Below are 20,204 nucleotides of genomic sequence, written 5' to 3' on the forward strand. Positions count from 1 at the left end.
CCCCGACTCTGTTCAAATTTAATAGGTGGGTCGTGTGTGCTGCAACTAACATTTTCTTGTCTCATTGTCGAAAAAGTTCGCGCCGCCACTGGTCTAGGATATATTAATACGCAGTGGCGCATTGAATAGGAGCAGAGTTCCACCCCTCTTTGGCCTAGAATTTAGGTTAATAAATTGGGATGTTTTTAAATATTTTTGTTGAAAAAACATTGGAAAAAGACAGTGCCCCCCCCCCCCAAAAAAAAAATCGTTTCTCGTGTGCAATATATTACAATGTTATTTACCTATGTATTATTGAATTCAAATTTAACATACCCATAACAGAGATCCACTAGACACTAGACACCTAATGTACAGCAGAGCGGTATCCACCTGCCCTTATATAAAAAAAAAATTAGTGTACTGAAAAGTTAAAATTAATACTTTTATTATTATTTATTTTTAAATTTAGTATATTTTAATTAGATTATTCTTAATATTTTTAAGTAAAATATTTGAAAAATCGTTGGAGGCATATACGTGATGGGTATTCTAAATTTTTAAACCATGGTAAAAAAGGAAAATCACCCAAGAAAAAAAAATTTGCTTACTCAAAGTCCTTAACATTTTTACAACAAGTTCTAATAAAAAGAAAGTAAGTATTAATTTCAATAATTTAATATCAAATATATTCATACTAAATTTACTAAGATGTAATTAACCACCTTATTAGAATATCAAGTAATATAGAAAATCGTGAAAATAAAGATAACGAGGACAACATTTCGATAAGTGAAAATGAAATAGAAAATACTGAAGAACCGTTATCAACGCCAATGGCTTCAACTTCTAACGCAGCTTGTTCAAGCATAAATACTACAGCGGAAAAAAAAAGAACATACCTTAATCCATTTAAAACCGCATTACTGGAATGTTTTGCAGATTCACTAAGTAACGAGAATGATATTGACCCTGATAAAGCATTTCTTCTTTCGATCTTACCAGATTATAAAAGTTTGGATCGAGCAAAAAAAATAGATTTTCGTCAATATATTTTAGACTTCTTTAAAAATCAAAATTCCTCTACTCTATAAAACACACATCAATCACAATTCACAGCTAAATTAATATCAATATTATTCAAAATCGGTATACACTGATCAGCTACCTCATCAACCATTTACATCATCGACTATCCACTGCCTCAACAATATCAACATCAGTATCAACATCCACCAAACCAAGACCACGTAATCTTCGCAACATCATTTTGATGTACCTGCACCACAGAATAGATGCCATTTATTAGATTTAATCTATTCCTTGCACCTTCTTAAGTATCTGTTTATCCCATTAATAATGTATCAGAACTCAGAAGAAACTCTAAGACCAATAACAAAATAATATATTTGTTTCCCAGACCATTTTTATTAAAATTTTTTCCAAAGAGACTTTTTTTCAGTTTTTAAAATGTATTAATTAACAGCTATTATTATTTTTTAGTGATTGATAATACAATATTTTTATTTCTGTATATAATTTTTAATAATGAAGTATTCATTATACACTTTATAATTCATTGGAAAGGACTGTTTTAATTGTATACATTTAATTTAGTTTTTTTTTTAAATGTATTATACCATTAGTAATATGTACAACAAAAAAGTAACAACTGTACGTATAACAGTTTATTGACATACTGTCATTAAATAATAATATACTAGGTATAAATATATTCCATTTGAGTTTTGTTTTTTATAATATATAAGAAGTACTTAATATTTAATAAATAATGCTTACCTTAATATCACCGTTAACCGTTCTACTGGAGTTATTAGATTCCGAAATTGAGTAAAATTTTTAGTTAATGATTCGCGCACTTTTTGCAAAAGTTCATAAAATTAATTTATGGACATTCGATAGTATCTAGTCAAAGAAAGTTTTTGAATATTTTCTCAAATCATTATACAACACGAGATATTTTCTATAATTTTCACAATTTCGAATTAATAAGCCAATAATTGCAGAAATCAATATGTACACACAACTTGAAAATCAGTGATGGGACTGATGTATTTTTTTTTTATAATAACCTAAAATTGTCAAGGGAAACTAACAATAACATTTTGTTTTGGAGGGGTATGAGGTATAAACATAAACCTGAGTAGTGTTGTTGAATTTAATCATCATGTGGACCCGTGTGGTTCGTATATTACTGCGGTTGAAACCGGACAGTGTGTTCCCAGCCTAGTTGTGTGTTATAATTTTTAATATTAAACTATTTAAACTGTATAATATATTAATAAAATATTGTATTATACAATAAATATCAGAATCCAATTTATAATAGAAAAAAATCTATTGCCTTGAACAACTTGACTAAACCTATAATAGTACCTACTGGTTACTAATATTATATAGGTACACGTAAGTTTATTAATTTTAATTTACAGATGTTTAATGACGACCTTTAGGAACCGATACTCGTAAGTCATTTAAAACTACGACCAGTACGACCTCATATAGTTCGTACTTGTTATTTATATTTTATATGCCATCTGAAACCTCAATAAACAATTGCCATGAAATAATTAATTGAAAATAATATTTGTATTGCTTCATAACGTTTGAACTTTGAATCCTACAACAACAACACTTATCAGTCATCATATTATTATCATACGCTGGTGCTCAGAGAAATTGAATAGTTAATTTTTTTACGAAGAATGAATATTAAAATAAAAATTGTGATGTAATATTTAATATTAGTTTGTTTTATTAGCATTAACTACAGTCTACACCAGGCGTGCTCAACCTTTTCAACTTGAGGGCCACATTCGAAATTCATATTTATACTGCGAGCCGAATTCACGGTTTTTTTTATTCATTCTGATAAATGCAATAAAATATATAATATTATTATTGTTCACTGAATATTTCCTCGCTAGTCGCTTGTTAACAATTTATTTTCGTCATTAGAAACTATACAATTGAAAGATATTTTATACATTTTAAGAGGCCTGCGTGCGATCTATATTTTTGCTCAAAAACATGTCTTACAGGAAAAACTCTCACGCCTCGTAGATTGGTCCGATATCCGTAATTTTTTTTTTTGTTAGATAGAGGAAGACTTATTGCAGCCTGCAGGGCGCATTGGACTTGGATTTTCAAAATTATTTTTCTAAATCTTATATTGCAAGTTTGAATTTAATCTATTTTTACAACTTTTTAGTTTTTGTATTATTTTTTGTTTTTAGCAACGAAATCCAAATCAAAGTCCAATTCGCCCTGTAAAAATATTCCTCTATTTAACAAAAAAAATTACGGAAATCGTACCAATCTACGAGGTGTGAGAGTTTTTTCTGTAAAGTGTGTTTTGATCGATATAATATGCCTTATCAACCCCCCCCCCCCACCCCTTCTAAATAGGTATTGGGTAGTAAATTAGTGGAAAAGTATTATAATTGAGGTGGAAACTAAAATATAAAATTTAATTTTCAAATTTTACAGATTTGGGGAAAATTTGAAAAATTGCAGCCAGGACCCTTAAAACTTAAAAGCTTATTTAAACTATTTAAATTTTAAATGATATTTTTTTAAATTATTATTTTTATTTATACTACCTACCTATTTATATAAAGGTCTAATTGAAATAAAATTTTCAAGGGATAGTTGGAATACTTACGTGGGCCACGGGTTGGGCACGCCTAGACGTCTAGTCCACTATACAGTATAAAGATTAGGTACAATATGTCAGTTTACCATATTATACATTATACGGTAAATCGTAAATACCAAAATGGTTTAAAATACTATTATCTTAAATTGAGTGTTCTAAACACAATTAGCGAACTAACTTCAACTTTTGTATATTATTTTTAATAAAGGATAATGCACTCCCCTCCACATACGAACACTGGAATTACTACGTAAAGTCTATGGCCTATAGATTAAGAATAATAAGTGTTAAATGGTAAAACCCACGCGAGTGTTACTCTATGATAGACTATATGAATACTTGCACGATGATTGAATATTTGAACACACTGTAGCATTTATTGTAGCATAATGCATAAATAAATGTTTTTTTTTTTTTTTATTGATCAATAAAAAGCCTGACAACTATGGTCATTAGCTACAAATATGGAATATACAATAGTTATTTACAGTTTTAAGGTATTCTTATATATATGTTAGGTATTAACATTGAAATTACAGAATAGGTGTGGTTACATAGTGTACAGTCGGGTTAAATATTATTATATTAAATTGTAAAGGCCTGTCAATTTCAGGAATTTTATTATCTTAAAGTTTTCATCGGTGTTGGGTCCCAGTGCGGTGTCCAAATAAATGTTTATAATATAATATGCATACAGGTTATAATAGGAGTCAGGAAAACCTGTCCTCGCAAAAAAAAAAACAATTATGCTACATACTTAAACGTATGACAAAAATTATTATGAAAATTATATGGTCAATAAATAATTTAAGAAATATACTCATGTTAGGAAATTCCCAAAAATAATATTTAAAAAAATTATTTCATTCTAAAATGATTTACTCAAACAAATATATATATTTTAAAAATTCTAAAAAATAAAATAATTGACCTAGATAAATGTTTTTAACCATAAAATGACGTTGGGTCACGAGTGGGCAGTTGCCCACCACCCCGGAAACAAAATTGAGAAGGTAAACTTATAGTTTTAAATTAGAGCTAATTGCCGCCAATGCCTGTTTTTATCTCTGTTTGAACGTATATAATTATAGCCTATCTGCCCGATATTGACCGATTATATTGGCGTACATGACTTATTTGTTAATAATAATAAGTAATAATTAACTTTTTTTGCATTTTTTTAACATAACGCATATAATTGCATAATTTGATTTTTTAAAATCTTATAAATTTAAAATGGTATTTATATAATTGACTTCTTTAATTATTGGGTTATTTTATATTTGTCGAATTGTCATCAATTTCCTATCTAATCTTATCTTGGTCAGACGACCGATATGGACATATAAAATAAGGCTAATATAAACATTGTTTTTGGTTTTCATTAGTAAGGCAAGTTTTTAGTCAATATAAACCCATTTATTACAATCTCCGGTCATTCGTCATTCGTGTTTCAACAATTGAAAGAAAATAATATCATTACAGCAATATGCAATGTAATAATAACTACTCATAATAATTTATCAATAATTAATAATTCGCTATATAATAATAAATAATGAATAGTTTCTGATTTTTATGCAAAAAATATTTAATGTTATGTAGAAATAAAAAAATTAAATTTTTAGCATATTATGTTTGTAAATAAAATGCATTTTTATAATTTTGTATTGCATATAAATACTAGCCTAGTTATTATTTTTACTCTCTGCCCAGTCACTCAGTGCCCATTGTCAAAAAATAATGAAACAATGAGAAATAATATCTGTATTTAGTTATTATAGTATTACACGTTAAATAGATCTTTTATGTGCTCGGGTTTCTAAGTACTCATATCCTGTCTTCTGATATAGGTACTATACAATATACCTACTCATACAATAATAATAGACAATAGTACATAGGCATTAGACACATAGTATATTCTAAAAATATAGGTAACGTGTTTTACATTACCTATTATAATTATTATATCGAAATTGTTGCACGTGCTAACTGCAAATGAATAATCCAATTATGCCGATAAATTATACAATTACAATTATCGTTTAAATTTTACTGTTGGCGTTTCACAGCTGCCATAGTCTTATTATATTAATTAATTAACACGAATTCACTATTTCAAAAGTAATTGCTATTGATAATTTTTCCAATATACGCCTTTATATAATATTATTATGTTTATTGAAAAATATTTCATAATAAAGTTGCCCGTAAGAAATTAAAAAAATAAACGATACAAACAAAATATAAATGTACAATATGAACATATAATTTTACAATCAACAGGTAATTGCAAGGTTTTTGTGGTTATATGTCTTAATATACTTGCACACCATAATATATTATTATGGTACCCATGTATCAATATTTACATACCTAATCATTGACTATTGGCGTTATATTTTTTTGACTTTCTAGTTTCTGGGAACCTCCGTTATGAATATTCCGTCACTTCAGACTGGCGAAGCGTCATAACTCATAAGAGGCATTGAGACAGTGTCAACCTTCAATCCTCATTTATATAATATGAAGAATTATTGATAAAAAATTTAATTTTAAAATTTTAAAATTTTATTATTATGGTATAATCACAGCATAAGGAGTGATATATTCTTAAAAGTATATTATACGAGAGTATTATTCTTTCTATTGTGGTATAATATGTCGTCGAAAATCTTAATTTAATTTTAAGTCGTTAATTGAATACAATATATTGGGATTGGATATCCGCTGGTCGCTACGCAATTTGTTTAGAACAATACTACCAATACGATAATATTGTATTGTACACACTATACACGAACGGATGTTATGTTGAGACGCCGGGACGTGTGTCTCATTCATACTCGTGGTTTTGCAGTTGGTACTGTGCGGGTACGGTGGGTGCGGCATTCGCGGGGTTTCAAATTTCAGATTACGCGTCGTAAGTTAAGTTTTAAGTTTACATGAGGCATGTCTCGCACACATCGATGACGATAGACATTTTAGTTGTTTGTCGTCCGCCAGCCCGCACCCGTTCGGGCGTCGAGTCGTTTTCTGTACTATTATATTATTTTGTTATATTATTATATTTGCTATTCTGATAATAATATAATATTATACGTCGATAAAATGGAATCCACGTCGACCGATGTAATTAACGACATTATAAGCAATGGTATTCACAGCTATTCTTACGAACATAAATTAGAGCTAAAACAAAAAAGACCTACGCCCGTTTTGAATTTGGACGTGATGGACGGTAAAACACTTCGAAAGTTTCAGTTTTCGTGGTATTCCAAGTATGTCTGGCTTACCGGAAGTCAAACTAAAAATAAATTATATTGTTATTTTTGTTTACTATTCGGAGGAGAAAAAAAATGGTGCGATGAAGGTATAACGGGAGTTAAAAACTTTGATCGTACAGCAAGTAAACATGCAATTTCCCAAAAGCATTTAGTTTGTCAAGAAAAATTTCAGTTGCTTGGCCAAAATAGAATTGATCACATTGCGTCAGAAGGAAAACGTTTAGCGGCATTGAAATATAATGAACAAGTTGGAAATAACCGTCGTATATTATCGCGTTTAATTCAAGTTGTGTGCTATTTGGGAAAGCAAGAAATTCCTTTTTGTGGACACAATGCAAGCGTAACGCCAATAAATAAAGGTAATTATTTAGAACTTTTGAATCTACTATCGCAAGAAGAACAATTGATTAAGGATTATTTATCGCCAAACTCGAGTTTTAAAGGAACATCTCATGATATTCAAAATGATTTAATATTTTGTATCACGGAAGTTGTAAATATGCAAATTATGAATGAATTGAATAAAGTAAAATTTATTTCTGTTCAAGTAGATGAAACCACAGACGTATCATGTAAATCGCAAATTAGTATTATTTTTAGATACGTAATTGATAACAACATCGAAGAAAGATTTATTGGATTTTTTGACGTGTCGATAGATAAAACTGCTTATGAACTTTCAAATATTTTATTAGAACAAATAAAAAAGTGGAATATAAGCGATAAATTTATATGTCAAACTTATGATGGAGCTGCCGTTATGGCGGGTAAAGTAATAAGCGTACCAGGTATTATTAAAAACACTTACCCAAATGCCATGTTTATACATAGTTATGCTCATCAGCTGAATTTAATTTTTCTACATGGATCGAAAACAATTAAAGATGTTAGATTATTTATAAGTGACCTAAAAATGTTTCACACCTTTTTTAGCGAGTCACCAAAACGAAGTGAACTTTTACGAGAAAAGTGGTTTAAGCAACTTGAAAATTGTGATATGAGATGGAACTATCATTCTAGAGCAGCAGCTACAATCAGTGCCAATTTTACAGAATTAAAAAAAGTAACATTACGTATTACGGAAGAGGAAGACTGGGATCCAATGTCTATTTGCTTGGCCAATGGATTGTTTAACAAATTATCAAATTTTAAGTTTGTTTATTTATTATGCCTCTTTAATAAAATATCTATACTTTCGGATCATGTATTTTTAACTCTCCAAACAAAATGTATAGAAGATGTACAAACTTGCATAGAAGAAATAATAAATATGTCTACGCAGTTAACGTTTATGAGAAATGAAGAAACCGTTGTTACGTGTAGTAAATTTGCAGTAGAATTGAATGGTGAACTTCAATACTCGGACACAGATGTTCAGAACTTAAAATATTTAACATACGAAATATTAGATTCAATTATAACACAAACTAATGTTCGATTTCAAGATTTTGACCTCATTAAATTTGTAGAAATTACAAATAATAAGGCATTTAAAGATTATAAAAAATGTTTTCCTGGTGAAAAGCTAATACATCTTGAAAAAAATTTCCCCTCTGTTTTTGATCTAGAAAGACTAAAAAACGAATTAACAATTATTTTTGATGACCGTGGTAAATATCTCCCACCCAAGGAATTGTTGAATTATATTATTAAAGGTTTGTAAACATTTTTACAATATTCATTATTAACAATTAACTATAAATTATAATATATTATAACCATAATTAATCAAACAATTATACATATTTCAGCTGATTTAAGAGAAGTATACAAAGAGCTGACCAAATTGTTGCAGTTGATATTATGCATTCCTGTCACAACTGTTTCAAGTGAAAGGAATAATAGTGCACTAAAACGAATAAAGACATTCTTGAGGAATACCATGAATCATGATCGACCAACAAACTTGTGTACTTTGGCTATTGAGAAAAACATTTTGGATGAATTAATCATTGACCCGACATTTATTGACAGAGTCATAGATTTATTTTCAAATATTAAAAAAAGAAATATCGATTTAAAATATAAAGTATTGTAGTTGTGTTTTGTTGTGTCTTTATAAGTTATTAATTATGTTGAGTATCATGTACATTTTATGCATTTTTTAGATTACTATTATATTATTATAAAAGACTATAATAGTATTATAGTAGCATAATTAACTTACTATACCTACTTATTATTTAATGTAAAATATTCTACACCAAAAATGTGTTGTAAGTTTGGTTTTTGAAGAAAATGTAAAGCTTTTGTTTGTAATATATTTTGAGTACTGAGATTTAATACTGCTTATAATATTAATTTTATTAGGGGAGGGTGAATTTTTATTTTGTATTTGTCACCCACAATTTGCCACTGCGAATGAGTATAATTGGAATGAATAATAATAATATGATTAATTTTTTAATAGTAAATAATGTGAAACATGCTTTCAATGTTGACCACTATGTGAAAAATGTTATAAGATAAATTTAATTTTGAATTAGATATTGATGGTATGTAAATGTGGACCATGATTTCAAATATAAATTTAAATATAGTTACAGCTTTTATGATAAATTTATATTATTTTATAATAATATTCAATTTTATGAAATCATACAATATTATTATTAATAGTTAGAAGTTGTTATTGTTATTACCTATACTATAATATATACACCTATAACGGCTAATAGTCACTAATTATAAATTATAATTATTTTTTATATTGAGAAACTTAGGTACGTCGTTCAGTATTTTTTTCTTCAAACTTATTTACTTAAATGAATATACAAAGCGCAATTTTTAGTATTAATGGTGCAATTTAATATTTCTTCAATAGTATTTCATAATATTATATTATATTCAGTATTTCAAAATATTAAACTTCACATATTAATATATTATATTATAGGTAGGCGTAAAGTATTGTTTTGAACATCAATTCTAAAAATATTCAAATACACGAATTTTTCGACAACTCGTATTCGTGTTTTTAAACGTTATCAAATGTATGATATGCTTAAAAACACCATACTTAATCGTTATTTACTGCAAAATATGCACAATATTACAATATATAAATTAAAATGATATTATATTCGCTTACTAAAGAATTCTCACAAATATAGGGTGTCGGACGATCGGCAAAAAAAAAAAACACTTCAAATATATATATTTATCGTGACTATAATAATATTACGCTTTTAGTATACGCACGACCACGCCCATCTGAAAATGTGCGCACCAAAGAACTAAATATATATTACATAATAATATTATAAAAATCCACACGTCGTATAAAGATCACGTTAAAGGTTAACGATAATTTCATAAAATAATTAAAAGCACGTATATACATATTTTAATTTTTTTTAAGCCTATTTAATAGTATTAAAGTAGTGCTTCAGCTCCCCTCCTCCCAACACCAAATTTCAAACGTTATATTTTGTGTCTATAAACGCGAATAGCATATTATATTTTAGTCGGAAGTGACACACTCCCCAATCTCTACACACTACGTCACACGGGCGCTGCATAATAGTCGTGGGTGTACCTATTATTATACTGTTTACAGTTGATAGGAGTTATGAATAATACCCGTGCGATAGTCCGAGCAACCCTTTTGTGGTGCACACAGCCTATAATATTATTATGCAGTGCACACGACTCCACAAGTGTAGATTACGATTAGACGACACGCGATGCACACCGCCGATCGAACAATATTAGTTTTCTATAGGTTTTCCGTTTTTTGTATGCACTATCACTATATACTGCAAAGTGCACCCTACGCGCATTGGGTGGGTGCGTATAATATGGTAAACAATTTTGTTCTAAACCGAACAGTCGCCGGACCACGTCTCTTGTGAAGCCGTGAAGGTATGTAAAGTAGTAAAGTACATATTATTTATATTGTCAAAGTGGGGACATTATAATCCCTTTTAGATTATTATCGTTTTATTTCGTTTTCCTTCGTCCACCAAACTAATCTTTGGGTACATCATAATTTATAATACTGTGCTCGTGTACATTATAACATTCGTTATACCTATACAAGTATAAGACCTAGTACCTACTATGTATTGATAATCGATAAGAATGACAAATCAGTAGGAATCTATCAATCATCATATAAAAATGTTTTTGTCAATATTGAATTTAATTTTATGACGTTTGGTTTCATTTCATTTGAGGATATTTGGATTTCAATTTTGGACTAGGTACTTGTAGTTTTCTTCTTGAAAAAAAGTGAAAAATTATATTCTCCAGACACCATGGCAGTCCCTTTCCAACTTATTAATTTAATATGTACCAACACCTACACCATCATAATTCATAAATTTATATAAATTTAATAATCAAACGACAACACTAAGATTATATCATGAAGTAGAAATGTATAGAATAAAGTAGACATGAATGAAATGTATATTTTATACGAACGACCATGAAAATGTTTGTTCACATTATGCAAGCCGCAGGGTGGTGTTAATATAATAATATATAATTCTTTAAAGTTAAGAGGTTATACATTATAAGTCATAACCCATAGGCAAATTCCTTACTCATTTTATGTCTTTACTATTGATTATTATTTTCAGTGCCTAATTTATAATAAATAAAGACATTTGGAATATTTGGGAACAATAAAAAAAAACCTATCCCAGTACCAGCTAATGTATGTGATTTAAACCATATTATTGATCGATTAAAATCATGACAACAATAGTATTTAGTTAAGTATTTACCTATCAAGGTATGCCATATAATATAATATGTATCAACTGATAAAACGCTTCTTAAAAAAACAATATTATATTATAGTTTATTTTTATACGTAGGTATTTGATAAAAAAAATATTTAACTTAATTTCAGTAACATGCGTAAATAAAATAAACCTATACATTTTAATAAATTGTATTGTTTTAACTCTAAATCACTGTGTAATTAATGTTTAATAATATAAACTTACCCAACGCCGCAAAGCTCGCAATAGTTGAATACTTGAATAAGTTGTATAGACTGCGCGGTACACTGTCACAGTATTGGTTGTGTTTGGCTTTTCTAGGGAGTTCCTCAGTAACTGTATATATATATTTGTGCATAGACGCATGTGCAGTAGTGCAAAAATATTTAATAAATTAGGTGTCATTAATAGTAGGTATACACTTCACATTAAACAGATATCGTCCTCGGATGACGTCAAGTAAACCTACATATTTTTAACTCTATAGGAAATGCAGTTGTTTAATATGCCTAATAAATTACACTCTCAAGGTCGCAAATTACCTGCACTATTGTTTGTTTTCATTCAAATTAAATACATGTAGCCGCTTGCAACCGTTATTGCATCTTGTCACATCACTCTTCAGTCTTCTCTTTCAACATTGTGCATTATAATAATATTACCTAGCGTTGTTGAGAATTATATCTATACTGCATATTATTTTATTATTGTTATTATTATTAAATATAGGTCAGATTTAGGTGATTTATAAAAGTAATAGCATTGATTATAAATATAATATTAGTATATTTATAATCAATGGTAATATACCATAGGCAAGGTATACTTATTAGGTATAAATAAATAGTTAACTATAAAAATAAATATTTCTTATATAATTATTTTAGAGTATAGGAAAGCACTAAGCGAGTTATAAAAATACATATAGTTTTAGATCTAAATACTATAAGTTGGAACAATAATTATTCCCAGACATTATATTGAATTATATAATATTAAACATAATATAATATTATGTATAATTGTATCATAAAAACGTATTTGTTAAATTTTAGTATAAAATATACTGGCTATAATAGTATAATATCAATATGTACCTACAATGTTTATTGAAGTTCATCCATCAATGTTAAACATCGAAGCATGAATCATAAATGACTAAATGAGTATGGAATATTGTAATCGGAATGTATATAATTCTGATGACTGATTGTGTATAAGCTCAAAACTAAAAAAGAAACACGTAGTTTGACTTGAGTTGATTAAAATTGTTCGTATGAAATTCGTAGAAAAAAATCACAAATAAAAAATTGTATACCTAGTACCTAATAGTACCTATTATCATTGATTATACATAGTAATTATGCTATTATGCATGTGTATCTGGTAAGTGGTAGGCATAGAGTATCACTCTATGGTGGTAGGTATACTTATAAGGCTGCTATCGCCGAGTACATATAAGATAAGAATATAAGATAGACGATATTACATATTATAAGATAAATCCCACGTTTGTAATCTGCTGCAGTAAAAGATTCCATTCGTGGGTAGTATATGCAGCTAAAACCTATATATATATATTAAAATTATTATGTACCTACATGTTATATTATGCGCATTACGTTTACACGAGTAGTTTCAGAGTTATAAAAAGTCATAAAAATATACATGTACCTACCTACTAATAAGGAGTACCTATCCATAATAATGGTTTAACATAAAAAAAAAAAAAATAGATGTAATAGATTTAGTATAGTAACTAGGTACCTACCTACTTTGTTTTAATATTTAATACTCAGTCGATGTTTAGAAATTATAAAATGTTCATAAAGATTAACATATAATTAAGAATATAATTTTCAAAATATTATATAGCCCCAAAGTCTTTCAAACCTATTATCGTGAACTTATTATCCTTACTACACAAAGTTAGATAGGTACCTCAAAAACTACTGATTTGAATTTTGATTAACATTTTCTACAAAACCATTTTTTTTTAACAATTTACAAGTAAATATACAATAGTTCTCATTTTAAAACAATAAATGTGTCAACACAGAACACTTCTTAAATGGTATAAAAAATCTAAATATTTAAAAATATGGTCCACAAGTATTTCAAAAAACAGAATAGTATATGCTTGATGAATCACTCTGTATACACCTGAGCGATTAAATTTAATTTGAACGTGGTACTTTTACAGGTACACCTTAATGTAGTAGGAGGCGTTGTTCTTGGTAAATTGCAAAACATGTTCGAAACGCCGTTAAAGAGAGGCCAAGAAATTGAGTAATTTCCGTTAGGACGTTAGGTATATTATATACCAATACTATAGTTCATAGTGTGCGTGTCTTGTATTTGGGGTCCAAAGTGGGGGAAAAGTTGAAAAAAAATCTAACCAAAATGTATAAAGAATTTTATAAATAAAAGTATTCATTATAATTTGTACTTTATATAGTGTATGAAAAAATAATTTTAGGTTAGATGAGACTTAATATCCTCCCAAATTTACTATCAATTGCAGTCATACCCGTTGGATAGTTCCATAGCTCTATTATGACATATTGACACTGTGACAGAAACCAAACATATTGTCCTCGCACGATGGTAGTCTCTTCAAAGTCCACAAGGACCACAAACGTGAGGAGACTCTGGTTTCAAAATAAATCAGGTGCCCCCGTGCACACGCCTATGATTTAAACTGCCATAGACCATGCCAGTATGCCACCATGGTATCTGAGATCTATTTCCAATATAGCTATATCTTATGATTCTTGTGTAAATTATAAAATACTATTCTATTTTATATAGAGTTTATCAAATTCCTATAATTTGCTGTATAGCTATGCATAAATATATTAATATGTGAATATTGACAAATGGTAGGTATACTAGGTAGGTACCAGTAGGCAGTAATGCTCAAGCAATTCCCTCCCATGTCTCGATGTAATAAAAAAAAAAAAAAAAAAAAAAAGGTATACTAGGTAGGTACCAGCTATATATAATATAATATTTGTTTTGTTAGTTTCCAGAATTTGTTCCATTATGCGTTTCTACATGGACATATATAAAAAATAACAAATGTAGATCATGGAAGGTGTCTGACCCTCAAATCTCCCCTTGTATACGCCCCTGACCATATACCAGATACCTAGAATTTAAATACATTACTTTTTAAAACCATTCACATATGTATATATAGTCTAAATCTTTAAATAAAATATATCTATACTTCCTTTATAATACTAATTTATGAACGGAATAACGGATATTTACAAACTATAATACATTCAATATTTCAATGCATTATTGTCTATTATATACACATATTTTGTGAATTTGACGAAAATATAAATGCGTGTACCTATATATAGTATACAGAAAAGGTAATTAGTAATGACTAATAACTTATAACTAATAAGTAATAAGTAATTTATATATATAGGTATATACGTATAGGTACCATAAATACTAAATATACATGTCCGTATTGCAACGTATATTTTAGTCTAACTAATTAAATGTATATTCTATTCTATATTGTATGCTGGAGAAGGTAAGACAAAATATTATACTTTCACATCTTGTTTAGGATAGCTGTATACCTAATATATAATACAATTATATAGGTACCTATATAAATATAGTCTATATATTACTATATATACTACTATAATATAATATAATATTATTATACATGATGGGGCCTATGAGTAAATATAACATATTATATAGTTTATACGTTATTTATAAGCTACGCCTGCAATAAATTGATGAATTTAAATTTGAATAACACTTATCAACTTAAACGTAAACGTGAGTAAAAAAAACGTAGTTTAGTTAGTAGATATAAGATTCGGGTATAGTTGTATAGTAATAAAAAATATATTTTTAATGAGTACATATGATTTTTTTAACAACTTATATTTAATGTACAAATGTTACATAACATAAGTACTCGCACAGTTAATGCACCCAGCACACTACAGCCGTGACTTGTTCGAATACTAAGAAAATTTAAATCTGTATAAAAAGACGAGTTTTTTTTAATATATTCATGACAATATCTTATGAACACATATTATACTTGGTGTATGTGTATAAACTATACGTCTATACCTACTTGTTAAAATATTACCTATATCATAAATAGATTTTTTAACTGGCTTTCTCAAACGATTATTCTGTTTATTGTTTGAAAATTTAAATGATTTTAAATAAATAATACATTCAAATTTGAAATGTTCACAAAATCCTATGTTAGGAAGTTATAGTTAGGTATAACTTAAATGTAAATCGTTCGATGCGTGATCCATAGAGAAGTTATTGAAATTCGATTTATGTACTTACCTATAATATAATTTAGGGATAATTTACCTTATTGTACAGGGGCATGGTCACGAGGGTGGATGAGTGTGTCATAATATGCCCACTTTGGCGTATTTTTGTCATATTATATAAAATATATTATAAAAGAAATGAATGTATATCTACTGATATATATATAACGTGGTCTGAGAATAACTAGTAAAAAATGCATACCCTCATCCCTTTCAAAAAAGTTAAGCACGTCGCTGCAGGTATATAAGTACTCAAAATATATTTCAATTTACATTGCACGGAAATGCAGTAGACTCAATTGTAAACATATATTTTTTTTTCAAGAATATAATATTGTATTTTGTTGCTCAAATCAAATCCAAGTCAACGATTTAAGTTCTGTGACCTCACCTCATGTGATAAATCGTAAATATGACTCACGATTGTATAGTACGCATATGTTTAGAAAATAAAACGTAATAATAAAAAAATTATTTTTTTACATAAGGTTCGAAACATCGAAGTATTTTATTTACTATATTATATAATATAGTACAACGTAGGTACTTTGCATTATAGATTATTATAAATATTTCCTTATATGGTGAATGTTATGTACTTATGTATATTTAAAATTAATTCGTATAGAGTTACTACTGTAGACTGTTTAGTAGTAAACACAAGTAGAACCTATAGTTTAAAATAACAAATAACAATAATTATTATAATAATATTATGTTTACGATTTACCAATGCAATATTTGTATTTAATCATTTCACCGTTAATTTTAAATCTCTTGCGTCTATAATATTATAGTTCTCTTCTTTAAATGGGACCGCGTCGTGGTCTGTTTATAAATAAAATTCGAAGCACAAGAGCTGCAGTCATTGCTACAATAACGGTAACGCATTACCTATATACCTAGGTATATTGTTATTGTTATTATCAGAATATTATATCGCAGACGAAGCTTAACGTCTACGCTCTTACCGGATGCATGTCTATAATATGTTATGTACGACTTGTATTATAATAATATATTACATTATTATTTAAAACAGGACGTCCTGAACAGATTTAACTGGGCGCGTGCTTGTGGGTGTAGGCGAGGCGTTATCGTTACACGACAGACGACTGCGAGGAAATTAATAACGATTTTTAGTCAGCACTTGCTACGCAGGAATTCGTGAGGGTTATATTATTATCCACGTCTTATACCTACCATCTTCGTCGTCTGGAAACGAGAAAACGACCGTACACCGCGTGACATTGAACAAGAGTTTTCAATAGTCGCAGGACATATAATTTATATTTTTCAGGTAGGTATACCGTATAGCCTCGTGGCTCGTACACGTTGAACTCGGGTGTCTTCCCGGAACGATGCGAACAGTGGCGCAAATAGGAAAAATGTTTGGGGGGGCCCAAGCCCCAAATTTTTTTTTAAATTTATAATATAGTATATTATATATTTTTTTTAGGGGTTTTGAGTGATTTTGAGCACCCATTTGCGCCACTGGATGCGACTACGAAACGATATGGTAATGTATAGATAAATAATCATGTATAAGAGCGATGTGCACTGTGGAAATTGCAGGCCAATTATTATTGGGACGGCACGCAGAGCGTAGGATTATGCGCACGGTTGTTGTTGTTGTTGCTGTTGTTGTTGTTGTTATTGTTGTTGTTGTTTACAATTACCTGTCGTCGTGAGTTGTTACGACGTAGGCGATTCGCGGAATCTACGCGGAAAATCAGCGTTCGCCTTAGTCGAAATAAAAAACACCAGTGTACACAGAGTCGGGAAAATCCGGTCGCCTGCAGTGCGTGGTAAATATATTTTTACTGGCTGTAGACGTAGAAAATATAATTTAAACCGTTTTCGTCATGCCGTAATAATCATATCTTCGTGCCCGGACAACGGCTGCGGCGGGCAAGCGAATCGCCCTGTATAAACGAGACGCGAGCGCGCTACGTATATTGCACGCGCAACGCACAAAAGGACGTTACGCCTCCTCTCCGCCGCCGCGCCGCACCGTAGTCTACACGAAAAACGGTCCTTTCCCGTGTGGCATGAAAGAACGAGCGCGGAGGGGCGGAGGACACGGTCTGACGGCGAGGAATGCGACCTCGGCGGCGCGTGAGACCGTCGGCTCGCCGCCGCCGCCGCCGCCGCTGTAGCGCCGCGCAATGGCCTCTACACCGTCGCCGCATAATATTCGTTCGACGTCGTCCTCCTGCTCCTTCTCCTCCGCCTCAACGTCGTCGTCATCCTTTACGACGCACAATAAACGCGTCTCGACCGTGTTTCAAGTGTGCCGACCGTTTCTCACGCGGATCCCCCCCTCACACCCTCCCCCGGCCCATTTAAACGAGAGAGAGACAGACGGAGAGAGAGAAAGAGTGAGACGCACACACACATTCCGCGCCGAGACCACCGTTTCGATAATAATAATATTATGATCCGAGAGAGATTTTTCAATTTTAACTGCGGTGGGGGGCCCGGGGGGCTCAGAAGTGACTTCTGGCCAGTTCCATGTTTTTGTGCTTTTTTTGTCGTGTTTTTCGGCACACCCACCCGAGACTTTGGTTTATATAATATTGTCACGATAAAATACCTATTTCAAGTATCAGACGATAACATACATGCACGAATGCATGATATTATGATAATATAACACGATGACGCGTCTCTATAAAATATTATTTAACCATTTAAGCAATTGAAAAATGGATAGAAAATAATCATAATATTGGTCTCTGAATCGGCAAGTGAAAACATTGCGTTACGAAATACTGGAAAATGTGCCCAGAGACCAAGACCCTGAACATCCAGGGAATAAAAACTTAGTCTTAAAAGTTTTCGATCAGATAAATATTGTTATGTTGGAGGCTTACGATATGCTTATAATATATATTATTATATAAATACTAAGTGCGGTTAAAAAAAAAAACAGCGAAATAAAATATGAACGGCGTAGGTATTAATATTTTAGCAATGACTATAAAATATCCTGGTAACTGGTATGCCATTGCTCATTCGTAATCGAACCCCTCTGTATGCAGACATTAAGACATAATAATAATATTATGAACGTGGGTAACTCGAGCAAACACTGAAAGTAAGAAAGGGAGGGGAATCGGATTGCGCAAAATATACGGATTTCTTTTATTGTGATTTTACGACGTGTGAGGGGCGGACGAATGATTTTGCGTTTTCCTTGTACATAAAATATAATAAATACATAATACATAATACATAGAAATTCGAAAAGAGCTCATCATTCCATCTATATATAGCAGTTGTTTTCTAACTTTTATTAAACACGGCACACCGTACTTCTCAAACAATTTTCACGACATAGTGACTTTTTTTTTTGCACTTAATAATTAGATGAACAAAATTGTTTTTGAATTATAACTATTTAAGTACATTTAATCAGAAATGTGTGCTTGACGGGCCAACAAATTGTTTATTAATTATATTTTTGTAATTTTATTCTTGGACGAATAGTTGAAGTTTCCGAAAGACCGCGGCACACTTAGTGAATGCTTGCGACACCCAGTTTGAAAACCACTGCTCTATAATAGTCTCAACTCCACCACTTAGGCGGTGCCGCGGTGGTCACATTCTTATGTTTTTTTTTTTTTCGTTATCGTATGTCCTTAAGAAATATGTAATGTATAATGATGAAAAGATGATTATCGCGGTTTCGGTTTAACGAGTCTTAGTCATTTAAGACCCGTGTCAACCGAAGGTCTGGATATAAAATACCTAACTAGCGTATCAGACGATATCGGATATCTTACATTGTGATGAAAATTAAAACCCGCAGACTATTGTTATGTAGTGTGGACACAAAAACACTCATTTTTACAATGATTGCAATTCAAAATGAAATATAAACACCATGTTGTGCTCTAGCATTCAGTGATATATACATATATATATATGGGGGGGGGGGTATTTACATATTTACACTGATTTAGGCAGCGATAAAATATTTAAAATGATTTTGCTTTTTGCTATACTTTTGTAAGTTTATATACACAAATTAAATGTTCTAAAGTAAATATGTATAGATCAAATTTGAGAACTGAGAAGGAAAATCCGCATTTAAACATTGATATTTTTATCTTGTACATAAGTATTATTTTATAAAGCAAATTAGCTCCCAAAAGGTTTGAAAATGTTATTTAACCAT

The 20,204-nt window shown here is 30.0% G+C and overlaps 3 protein-coding genes across 4 annotated transcripts in view; 2 read left to right on the forward strand and 1 right to left on the reverse strand.

Annotated features, from left to right (window-relative positions):
- Window positions 1-1,466, forward strand: part of LOC100573427 — a 3,655-nt gene extending 2,189 nt beyond the window's left edge. The window contains exons 2-3 of the mRNA XM_016806407.2: window positions 487-634; window positions 713-1,466. Of these exons, the coding sequence (XP_016661896.1) occupies window positions 487-634; window positions 713-1,073 (509 nt within the window). The 3' untranslated portion in view covers window positions 1,074-1,466. The remainder of the gene's footprint in view (window positions 1-486; window positions 635-712) is intronic.
- Window positions 1-12,101, reverse strand: part of LOC103310098 (baculoviral IAP repeat-containing protein 7) — a 31,710-nt gene extending 19,609 nt beyond the window's left edge. For both annotated transcript variants that reach the window (XM_016806404.1, XM_008187246.2), the window contains exon 1: window positions 11,907-12,101. In XM_016806404.1, coding sequence (XP_016661893.1) covers window positions 11,907-12,086 — 180 coding nt within the window. In that variant the 5' untranslated portion in view covers window positions 12,087-12,101. The remainder of the gene's footprint in view (window positions 1-11,906) is intronic.
- Window positions 5,266-9,507, forward strand: LOC100573607 (zinc finger MYM-type protein 1-like). Its single transcript, XM_016806401.2, has 2 exons — window positions 5,266-8,603; window positions 8,700-9,507. The coding sequence occupies exons 1-2, from the start codon at window positions 6,773-6,775 to the stop codon at window positions 8,984-8,986; spliced, it is 2,118 nt and encodes a 705-aa protein (XP_016661890.1). The 5' UTR covers window positions 5,266-6,772; the 3' UTR covers window positions 8,987-9,507.
- Window positions 12,102-20,204: the final 8,103 nt, after the last annotated feature.

The sequence above is a fragment of the Acyrthosiphon pisum genome, chromosome A3 (assembly GCF_005508785.2).
Source record: "Acyrthosiphon pisum isolate AL4f chromosome A3, pea_aphid_22Mar2018_4r6ur, whole genome shotgun sequence".
Lineage (NCBI taxonomy): Eukaryota > Metazoa > Arthropoda > Insecta > Hemiptera > Aphididae > Acyrthosiphon > Acyrthosiphon pisum.

What these genes read in the sequence shown, in the direction of transcription:
- LOC100573607 (XM_016806401.2), top strand. Translation starts at nt 6,773, where the DNA reads ATGGAATCCACGTCGACCGATGTAATTAACGACATTATAAGCAATGGT. An exon ending in GTTGAATTATATTATTAAAG is followed by an intron (nt 8,604 to 8,699) that starts GTTTGTAAACAT and finishes TACATATTTCAG; the next exon opens with CTGATTTAAGAGAAGTATAC.